Source organism: Megalobrama amblycephala, linkage group LG4 (assembly GCF_018812025.1).
Source record: "Megalobrama amblycephala isolate DHTTF-2021 linkage group LG4, ASM1881202v1, whole genome shotgun sequence".
NCBI lineage: Eukaryota > Metazoa > Chordata > Actinopteri > Cypriniformes > Xenocyprididae > Megalobrama > Megalobrama amblycephala.
In genome coordinates, this window is record NC_063047.1 from 4759579 (window position 1) to 4770322 (window position 10744).

General features: G+C 35.0%; 2 protein-coding genes across 2 annotated transcripts; both read left to right on the forward strand.

Annotated features, from left to right (window-relative positions):
* Positions 1-762: 762 nt before the first annotated feature.
* Positions 763-7634, forward strand: tmprss13b (transmembrane serine protease 13b). Its single transcript, XM_048186901.1, has 13 exons — positions 763-918; positions 2356-2521; positions 2618-2731; positions 2914-3039; positions 3169-3295; positions 3462-3557; positions 4347-4390; positions 4490-4652; positions 4832-5001; positions 5224-5322; positions 5416-5558; positions 6886-7038; positions 7215-7634. Exons 1-13 carry the CDS (start codon positions 904-906, stop codon positions 7227-7229), a joined length of 1431 nt encoding a protein of 476 aa, XP_048042858.1. The 5' UTR covers positions 763-903; the 3' UTR covers positions 7230-7634.
* Positions 7635-8549: 915 nt separating this feature from the next.
* On the forward strand, positions 8550-10499 carry fxyd2 (FXYD domain containing ion transport regulator 2). The gene is made up of 5 exons (XM_048186902.1): positions 8550-8743; positions 9084-9119; positions 9366-9440; positions 9555-9591; positions 10342-10499. Exons 1-5 carry the CDS (start codon positions 8734-8736, stop codon positions 10343-10345), a joined length of 162 nt encoding a protein of 53 aa, XP_048042859.1. The 5' UTR covers positions 8550-8733; the 3' UTR covers positions 10346-10499.
* The last annotated feature ends 245 nt before the right edge of the window (positions 10500-10744 follow it).

Here is a 10744-nt window from a genome sequence, read left to right on the forward strand (position 1 = left end):
TCAAGACAAACAATGCTTATAAGTGTAAAAATATGCAATTATATGCAATTAAAGTATGCTAGTATGCTATTCAAAAATTAAGCCTTTAATTCCAAACTAGGTTTAAATGTACCCCTCAAACACCTAAAATCCTTTGAGTTCAGATTAATAAACATGAAGAGAATTTCTCAGTGTGATTTAAATTCCTTAAATAATTACAGCAGTTTTTTTTTTTTTTTTCTTAAATGGAAGGACTTGTTTTTTATTGCTCATTTTTTGGCATCTAAAAAACACACCTTGCTAAACAAAAGCTGTGACGCACAAGATAGGCGTTTAAATATGTCAAACACACACGTATGCATATGTTTGCCATTTTTGTATTAGAAATGGATTTATGAATGTGATTCTTTTATTTGTGACTGTGTGCATGTGAATGTGTGTAGGTGTGTCCATTATTCACTTGTTCCAATTTTATCTGTGATTATTCATATCTTTGCACTGTCAGACTTAATATATTCAACACTCACATTACCTTGCCTTTATTCTGTAGTTGTGTGGGTTATTGAGTGAAATTTGATATACGTGTAAACATACTTGTGTCAATCTGATCGCATCAATTAAGCACCTAGTTTCCCAATTTCTGTTGTGCTTTCATGAAAGCAGTTGACGGAAAATACTCTGGTGTATCTGCACTACAATGTTTCTATGGAAATGTTAAGAAACGTTGAAGGGCTTCCTGTAAAACCAGTTCAACAGGAGAAAGCGAGAGAGGGATAGACATGAGTTACTCCATATAGGGAGAGTCTGTACTGCTTTGATGATGTAATAGTTGTACTGTGCCACCATAGGAGGTGTATGACAGGGAATAAATACATAGCTGAAGTACAGGTAGAGTCTACCTGATCTATTTAAACGGATACTCACATGGAGAACAGACAGGTATGAATACTTTAATACGTTACAAAATATTTCCAAAACAAACAGATACACCTATTTCGTAATTAGTGATTAGTTCTTTTTGTAGTCGGTTTTGATATGACTGTGGTTTTGTTATTTTGTTAATATATTATTGTAAATGTTTAGTGACTAGCACTAAAATTGTATTAGTATCATGTTCTTATTGCTGTAGTGTTTTTCTCTTAGTGATAAGCTTGTGTATTGCGCTACAGTTGTCTTGGTAGTGTGTCGGTTGAATTAGTTGACTTGTATCCTTAGTGATTATTAACACAGTATATACATTCTAACTTGATTTTTTTTAGAAGTTTTAATAGAATTAGTGACATAATTGAAAGCTATATTCTATAGGAATTATACAAATTAGGCATAATATATGCGACCAAGTGAATGATTCACTGTGTGTATTATAAAGAACATGTTCAAACTGGGTGCTGTTAGAGAGAATAAGATCTGCAACAAGGGCAGATTCTGAACCTCTCAGATCTATCCTGGTAACAACACTGTGTTTGAAATCAACATTTAAAGTGTCATTTATTGGACAATTATAGAGAACACACAATAAACTTTCAATCATCTGGATTTTGTTAGACTTACTATAAGTATTTTCATAAAAGTTTATATCACAACAAGACTGTGCGAATAAATAGACAATGCTTTTTCAAACCATTTTCTGCTGGAGTCAGTGTACTATATGTGCGGCAAAAATAGGTTTAATGTTGAATCTCTACTGTGTACTCAATATACTGTGCTGCTTATGCAGGTGTATATAATACCATAACCTGTTAATATGGCAGCTGAAATTAAAAAAAATTCTTTGTAGTATACCAGAAATCACTTTATTTTGTTGTATAGTGCTGCAGCTGCTGAAAGCACAATGTGTGTGTGAAACAGGCCTAAGATAAGTCTGGTTTCATTATGAAAAACAGTACAACAAATTTAAGACAAACAATGCTTATAAGTGTAAAAATATGCACTTATATGCAATTAAATAGCTAAGAGACCAGACTGAGGTGTCTAAATTGCTCTGTCTCAACTCCATGCAACATCTTTATAATGTCATATAATGTCATATAATGTTTTGAATGTTCTTTGTTTTGGCAATAAGAGAATAGTTCAAATTACCAATAATCAAATTACCTTAAAATTATAACTAGACAATATAATGTGGTAATATATGCACTAAACATGACAAATAATTACTGTTTTAAGGTCAAATCTGTCCTTGTTAAACAGAAAAGCAGTCCCACTGCATAAATATGAGAATATGAGTCTTATCATAAATGTATAAACAATTAATTTGAAATCTGATTGGTAGTAGTTGTTTAGACTGAATTTAATTGAATGACAGATGAGAACAGTGTAAGATATTAACTACCTTAAATGCTACTTAAATATCTTGCATTTATTTTATGAATACAGGCTGAGGCTCCACCGTCATATGACTCTGTGGTGAATGAGAACACCCCTCCACCTTCATATCCGAGTCTTCAGATATTGTCGACTACCCAAATCCAGCCGTACAGCATACCTCAACCAATACCTCAAACACCTGCGCCTTGTGTAGTAGAGACAAGTCGTACTACAAGTAATACTAATAAATTGCACACCTTATACACACATTGGTCATAGAGCAATAAATAATTTTAGGGTGTCAATAGCCATTTTTGTTTCCTTTTTGCAGTCCCGACACAGAGAAGGCAAGCTCTCTCATACAAGAGCAAAAGGTGTTGCTATGGAGGGTCTAGTGGTACTGTTGTTGTTGTAGTGTTGGTTGTAATCGCCATCTGGCTGGGAGGTAAGCACATATTTTAATGCCATATTCACAGTTGTGTTGTTCTGCCCAAAACATCATATACTGTAGCTATTTTGGGTTGTGTGTACTGTATTTTGTCACCTAAAAGCTTCAACTCTTGCATAACTTTACTAAATTTGAATTTTGTCCATGAAGAGTAACTTCATTTTTCAACTGCTGCACAGTGCGTTATGGGCCGTCACTGTGGGCTCTCTCCGAGAGAGAAACAGGGACAGACACATGCCCTCCTTCCTCAGTTGACTGTGATGGGAAGAGAGACTGTTCTCAAGGCAGTGATGAATCTCACTGTGGTTAGTGTCAAACACATACAAATATATGTAAACAATGAAGTGATTTTTTAAAATCTCTTTTCATTTGGAAATCATATACGGTTGATATTCTGAAAGCTCTACACTAATTTGCCTTTAATCTTTCTATAGTGCGGTTTGGTACAGCAAATGAATTGCAGGTCATGACCTCTAAGTCCAGGCTCTTCTTTCCAGTCTGCGCACAGGGCTGGAATAAAAACATAGCTGATCAAACCTGCCAACAGCTTGGCTTCAGACAGTAAGTATACTGTATTTTCGTTTGTTACATTTAACCTGGTTTTCACCATGAAAAAAGCCATGGAAGCTGGCATGGCGTTGAATCACGAGCAAACAAACATTAGATAATATTACAGATCTATGTATGAATTTGTATTCATGTGTGTTTCGGTTTATGTGCTCCACAGGAGTCATATATATGGTGTCTTGCAAACCAACTCACCCTCCTTTCAAAGTGTGAACAGTCAGCTTACAAACACCATCCAGGGGAGCGTTAATTTGAGGTAAAAGTTTTTTAAACAAAACAGAAACTGGTATAATTTACTGCTGAAAAACAATGGAAGCATAAAACTCAAGCAGAAAAAATAGTATAACCCACATAGAACAAAAACACTCCAGAAGTTATAGCTAAATCTATTCTAATGCTCAAGTTTATGCTAAATACCTGATTTTATGGCCTTACAAAACTTTAAATAAAACACTGATTTGGATTTGCCACAGGATAAATGTACAGTCAATAGGAAGCATTTGCTGTCATCTTTTTAAAATGCTGTCTAATAAACTGTGTAGTCTATTGACATTAATTATTAGGCAAAAAGGCTGTTTTTCAATGTCCCTGAAATAGCAACAGATTTATTACAGCAATTTCATATGAATTCACAAAATGTGATTTGTATGAAAATGTATGTTTGTTTTGGGGGGGAATCATGAAAGTCCACCACTTAACCTAATTCAGTGGGTCATAAGCAGATCATATGAAAACATACGAATGAGATATACGAACCAGTTCGGCCAAATGTAAAATAGTTATGAATTGCCATAAATTTTTTTTTTTTTTTGGAATATACCTAGAACACAGTCTTGTCAGTGTAAATAGTATGAAATAAAATGAATTTCCCCATCTGCATTTAAGAAAGACCATAAATAGGTTTACAAAGCATTGTGAATATGGCAGTGCATGATAAAATGTATAATTAAGTGTATTTACATGCAGAAAGGTGTAAAGAAATCCAACAAAACAGAAAATACTCTTGGTCTCAATTGTGTGTGTAACAATGTTGTTTTAATTGTAGTACATCCTGTCCTGGACAGCAGACCGTGTCCCTGAGCTGCAGCAGTGAGTACCCTGCACTGTTGCTACATCTTATTGCCACATGATAACGCTATCTAAGTCTAAACAGTCTCTTCCTTTCCCTCCTGTTCTTTCTCTGTTCAGAATGTGGAAAGCCACCGGTCTCCACGAGGATCATAGGGGGAAATGCGGCTGCTGACGGTCAGTGGCCGTGGCAGGCCAGTCTGCATTTCAAAGGGTCTCACACGTGTGGAGGAACTCTGCTGACTCAAGACTTCATCATTACCGCTGCTCACTGCTTCCCCAAGTCAGTATACAATACATTCGATTGATGGATAGAAGATTTGATGACTAGTCTACATGTTGGAAACAACATTGTATTATGTAATTATAATTAAGATTAATGAATACCTTAGTAAACAATATCCAAAAAGCATGGATGGATGAACAAATGAATGAATTTAGCTTTTCCCCCTCTTTTCTTAGAGAAAATCCCAGCTATCAGTTGCCTAGTAACTGGAAAGTGTATATTGGTTTGGTGTCCCAGCTCCAGCTTCCCATCCCATATTTTGTAAAGCAAATCATTTTACATGAGAAATATGACCCTGTGACAAAAAACAATGACATTGCCTTGCTAAAACTCAATAAACAGGCCAGTGAGTTTATACACACACACAAAAACACAAAGTTACAAATACTTTATTACTCAAGTACATTATATGATGTAAAATACATAAATATTTGTGCAAGTCATAGCATAACTGATTTAATTCTGTAGCTATTAACCATACACAACTGTTTAAATTACCATAAATATAAGTCAAGAGGCATTTATGACCACTGACGGGTTTTCTTTTCTGTTTTACATTCTGCTAAAGGTAATATACAGCCTATCTGTCTGCCTGTGTTTGGCCAGACATTTTCTCCTGCCCAGCAGTGCTATACTACTGGTTTTGGAGTTACCCGGCAAGGGGCAGGTATGTATGTGTAAAATGTGTATGTCTTTTGTTGTCTGAATTTGCATGTAGACTATTAATAACGCTGGCCTCTCTCAACATGTTTGTTTGCAGACAGTAGTTCCACTTCTTTGATGGAGGTCAAAGTAGACCTGATAGACTCATCTGTGTGTAACTCACTTACTGTTTATAACGGACAAATCACTGAGAATATGCAGTGTGCAGGAGATCTTATGGGAGGGAAAGACTCCTGCCAGGTTAGATACATTCTCATATCCAGAAGCTTGCTGTCTTCGCATGCAAATAGTGCCACCTTTTGGAACAAGATGATATTGCAGTTTAAACTTTGTAATGCTAATGTTGTTAGAATTTAGTAGGGACGATATATGCCCTACCAATATACAGCGACTACTGAATTGTCCCTAGCAATAATTTTGATCAAACAATTAAATATTTAATTGCAACCACTGTAATTTTGGCCGCATCTGAAATGGGTCGTACCAATCACATTACCTGAGAAGACAAATACGTTAGAAAACTGCATGCGCTCTTTCAAGGACGTGCATTAGCTAATGTATGAACGGATAACATGTTAAACATAGACTCTTTGAACAGTTCAGTTGAATAATAAAGTTTACCCACTTAACTTTAACTTAAAGGGTTATTTCACCCAAAAATGAAAATTATGTCATTTATTACTCACCCTCATGTCAAATTCGATGGCTCAGTGAGGCCTCTATTGAGAGCAAAGCCATTCAAACTCTGAAGGTCCATAAAGGTACTAAAAACATATTTGAAACAGTTCATGCGAGTTCAGTGGTTCTATCTTAATATTATAAAGTGACAAGAATACTTTTTGTGCGCCAAAAAACAAAATAACGACTTTTCAACAATATCTATGTTGGCCGATTTCAAAACACTGCTTCATGAAGCTTCTGAGCTTTATGAATCTTTTGTTTCAAATCAGTGATTCGGATCTCCTATCAAATGGCTAAACTGCTGAAATCACGTGACCGATTCACTGATTCGATTCGTAAAGCTCTGAAGCAGCTTTGAAATCGGCCCATAACTATATTGTTGAAAAGTCTATTAGGCTATTATGGACCTTGAGAGTTTGAATGGCTTTGCTCTCAATAGAGGCCTCACTGAGCCATTGGATTTCATCAACAATATCTTAATTTGTGTTCAGAAGATGAACAAAGGTCTTACGGCTGTAGAACGACATGAGGGTGAGTAATAAATGACATTATTTTCATTTTTGGGTGAACTAACCCTTTAAAGGGATAGTTCACACAAAAATGAAAATTCTGTCATAATTTACTCACCCTCAAGTAGTTCCCAACCTGTACGATTTTCTTTCTGCTGCTGAACACAAAAGAAGATATTTTGAAGAATGTCAGTAACCAAACAGATCTCGCCCCCCATTGACTAGTATTTATTTTTCCTACTATTGTAAATGGGGGACGAGATCTGTTGGCTGCATAATCAAGATTATGTTACAAGTTATAAGCAAGTTCCCATATCTATATCTATAGAAAAATGTCTTTCTTCTTCTTCCTCACTTTTAATTCTCTATCTCTCTAGGGCGACAGTGGGGGTCCATTGGTGTGTAAAGCTGGTGATCAATGGTTTCTCACAGGCGTAACAAGCTGGGGAGATGGCTGTGGAAAGAAGAACCGTCCAGGGGTCTACAGTAACGTAGGGCAACTTTTAATGTGGATATATGGCAAGATGCAGGTAAAACCACATTACTGTTGCACACACACACATATACATTAAAATACACTGATATTAAATGTAAATGAAGATCCTGACACAAAACGTTGTGAATTCATCATAACTTTTGCATACCTTTATTTCTTCTTTCTCTTTCTTATCCCTCTGTTTTATCATCTCTGTTTCCTTCATTACAGCAAGAGCGACCATGACCTTCTGTGACCTTGAAGAACAAATATTCACTCTACTCTGCTGCGTACACATCACAGATTTGACATTTTGCACAGAATTAATCTGATTTACTGAAATATGTTTTCTTTTCTTTTTTTATGTGAAACAGTACAGATGACATGTACTTCTGTAGTATAGATTTCTGTTACATTTTAAATTAATTATTTAAATGATGAAGATCCAAAGAGTCTTTATTCCTTTTGTAAATAAGAAGTCTTTTATTCTGGAGATATGAATGTTTATGAATAAAACATTACTGTTTTAGGAACAAATCATTTAAGCAGTACAGTTCTCTCTGTGCATTGTATATTATGTATTATGTACTGAGCAGGTCATCATCTACTTTCTCCTAACAATACATGTGACATAAAAAAGAGTTTCAAAAACATTTAGTGCCTTTTTAATTGTACAGTGGAGCAGCATCAAAGTGTCCTTCATTCTGAGAGTAAAACAGCAGGCTGTGATGGTTTTATTTTAGTTTTTTAGCCAAAATTTGCTGAAAATTAAAACAGCGCTACTGAAGACAAATTCTTTCCTCTCTGAAAAGGTGAAAGTTGGCAGGATCTTTTAACATAGACATAATCATTAACTTTACAAAGAATACCCCACTTAGTCCCTTTTTATACTCTGATAGATTTATCTTCAAGCTTATTAAAGTGGAAGAGAGTAAACTCACACTTGCTGTATGTGGACAGAAGAGAGGGTCGACCGAAGACACTATTTTCCACTTGCACTATTTGAAAACAAGATAACTCCAATCTGTTTTATGAATACTCCTACTCGAAACTAAAGTGATTAGTTATGTATTTGTTCTACACTTTTTTTATTTGTTCTTTAGAAAATGACAGATTAATATTTAACTACCCACTGAAATAGAACTAACTCTTTGGAGTCCTTCTGAAATCTCAATGTAATTTATCAACATAATTTTCATAGTGTATATTACAAAATGTGTGAAAATCACAGTGTAAATAATATTTTGGAGTTTACATCATGAGTTTATCTTATTTATGTTTTTATTTATCTTAGATTAGTTGGCCTTAAGATACTGAATCTGTCTCTCATGGTCTGCTTGTTTCTCAATGAGCTTCAGCGCCCTTGTCAGCTTATTGCAAGGGCACATTCACCACAGCTCAATGGTTAGATATTAAGAAATGACCCAAAGGCTTGTGTTTATGTGTGTGTTTTGAAGTTTACTGGATAAGACGGGTCAGAATAAAAGGGTTTGAAGGTCGTTAATTGTGAAGCACACACACACACACACACACACACACACACACACACACACACACACACACTCTCTCTCCTCCCTGTAACTCGTACTGATTTGTCATTCGCTCCACCAGTTACAATTCCACCTTCGGAGAGTTTAAGGAGCTGCCTGCAAACAACCAAACTCCTCTCTCACTTTTACTCTCGCACACATATATCACATCTGTGGAATTACCATCTCTGAAACTTTGAGGTCCAGCACCACTGTTAACGATGGGAGTGGGTAAGTTTGATTTAGCTTCATGAACTATTTTGATAATCAGTACTTATCAAAACTAACTTATTTCTTTTTAAAAGATTTTATTTATCACTCAACTTAAATGGATAGTTGCCGCAAAAATGGATATTCTGTAATCATTTACTCACAGTCGTGCCGGTCCAAACCTGTATGACTTTCTTTCTTCTGCGTAACACAAACCACACAGTTTTGGTTGAGGACAGAATTTTCATTTTTGGGTTAACTATCCCATTAAAAATATTTAGACATCTATTAGAGAATGTAAGAATAATAATTACCTTAGGTTTAAAGTTAACATTATACCTTTTGTGTGTTCTCCCTTAAGAACAAACTGAGTATTCAGATGCTGATTTCACCTATGGTAAGAACGTCTGATGGTTACTTATACTCCTTTAAATTAAACTGACTGTGGAATAATCATAACACATTTTAAAGTTGACTTATGTTGCAAAATATATCTCAAGGGAACAGCCTTGCTCACATGAGCCAGTCAACAAAAGAATGTTAGCTGAAATTTTTAGTTGTACAACTGTTCATGAAAAACTTTGTTTAGGAACACCTTTGAGGATATCATGTTTGTAACTATCTATGTGTGTGCTTGTGCCAGATTATGAGTTAATCAGAAGAGGTGGGCTGATCTTTGCAGCTGTTTTGTTCTGTTTGGGCATGGCTATCATATTCAGTGAGTATGCCTAGATTTATGCAATCTACAGCATGTCCTCTCTGCATACATTCTAATAAAGATTACCATCAAACATACCATCCTTTTATAGTCAAATGTTATCTTTTCTGGCAGGCAAAAAGCTCAAATGTGGAAACAAGTCATCTGCTAAGTAAGGCACACACGATACTCATACTGTAAAAAGATGCAATAAAAGATAACACACACATTGGGTTTTTATGTTTTATTGGAACATTCCATAGACATAATGATTTTATACTATACAAACTGTATATTCTATTCCCTAAACCTACCCATCACAAACTGTCTGCATTTTTACATTTTCAAAAACATCACTTGTATGATTTATAAGCTGTTTTCCTCATGGGGACCAAAAAAAAATTTTCCCACTATAATTTCAGATATTGCCGTCTTAGTAGGAATATATTGTCCCAATGACATAGGGTATATCTGAACCACACACACACACACACACACACACACACACACACACACACACACACACACACACACACACATTCTCTCTCTGTTACCTTTTGGTGTGTCTTTTCTTTATATACTTGAGGACAATGGTGATCTTTGACCTCTCCTTCATTAACTTTTACTGTGAGCATACACATGCATTAACATATTGTTATACTTTATCAAGCATATTTATAGCAAAAATTACGTAATGTATTATAAGTAAATGCCCTGATTTTATGTCAAGAAAGCATTTTTAAATGACTTTTAAAAGGTCATTGTCTTTTAGGCTATTACTTCCTCACATATTTATCTCAGAAACTCTGAATGAAAATACAGATTCACAACATTGTGTAAAAGTATATTAAAGTACTTGATGTGCAAAGAATGATGGACAAGATTCCCATTTATTCAATAATCTTTTTTTTTTTTTTTGCAGGTAATGGGACACCTCAATATATTCACCAAGGACAACCCTTTCGTGATCACTTTCATGATCTCAACTTGCATGTTTTTTTTGTTTTGTTTTGTTTGATGAATGTTGTACTTTCCATTGACATGATCTATGTACACAATCACAATAAAATGAAAAAATGACTTACAAATGGTCCTGTGGAAATCACCTTATAATTTTACACATGAAGTGACAGTAGCCTATAATTAAATACAATAAACTGGTAAATAGTGAGTAGCCTACTGCCGATGTCAAAAATCTTGATAGGCTGAGTGTGAAATTTGACAAATGAATGAGTATTTATTTGTTTGAGATACTGCTTCACATCGTTATTTTTAGAATTTTAGATACGATCACAATCATCTGCAACAGCATCAATCACTCTGTC

What these genes read in the sequence shown, in the direction of transcription:
- tmprss13b (XM_048186901.1), top strand. An exon ending in CAACAGCTTGGCTTCAGACA is followed by an intron (nt 3,296 to 3,461) that starts GTAAGTATACTG and finishes TGTGCTCCACAG; the next exon opens with GAGTCATATATATGGTGTCT. An exon ending in CAGGGGAGCGTTAATTTGAG is followed by an intron (nt 3,558 to 4,346) that starts GTAAAAGTTTTT and finishes TTTTAATTGTAG; the next exon opens with TACATCCTGTCCTGGACAGC.
- fxyd2 (XM_048186902.1), top strand. An exon ending in AGATGCTGATTTCACCTATG is followed by an intron (nt 9,120 to 9,365) that starts GTAAGAACGTCT and finishes TGCTTGTGCCAG; the next exon opens with ATTATGAGTTAATCAGAAGA. An exon ending in GGGCATGGCTATCATATTCA is followed by an intron (nt 9,441 to 9,554) that starts GTGAGTATGCCT and finishes CTTTTCTGGCAG; the next exon opens with GCAAAAAGCTCAAATGTGGA.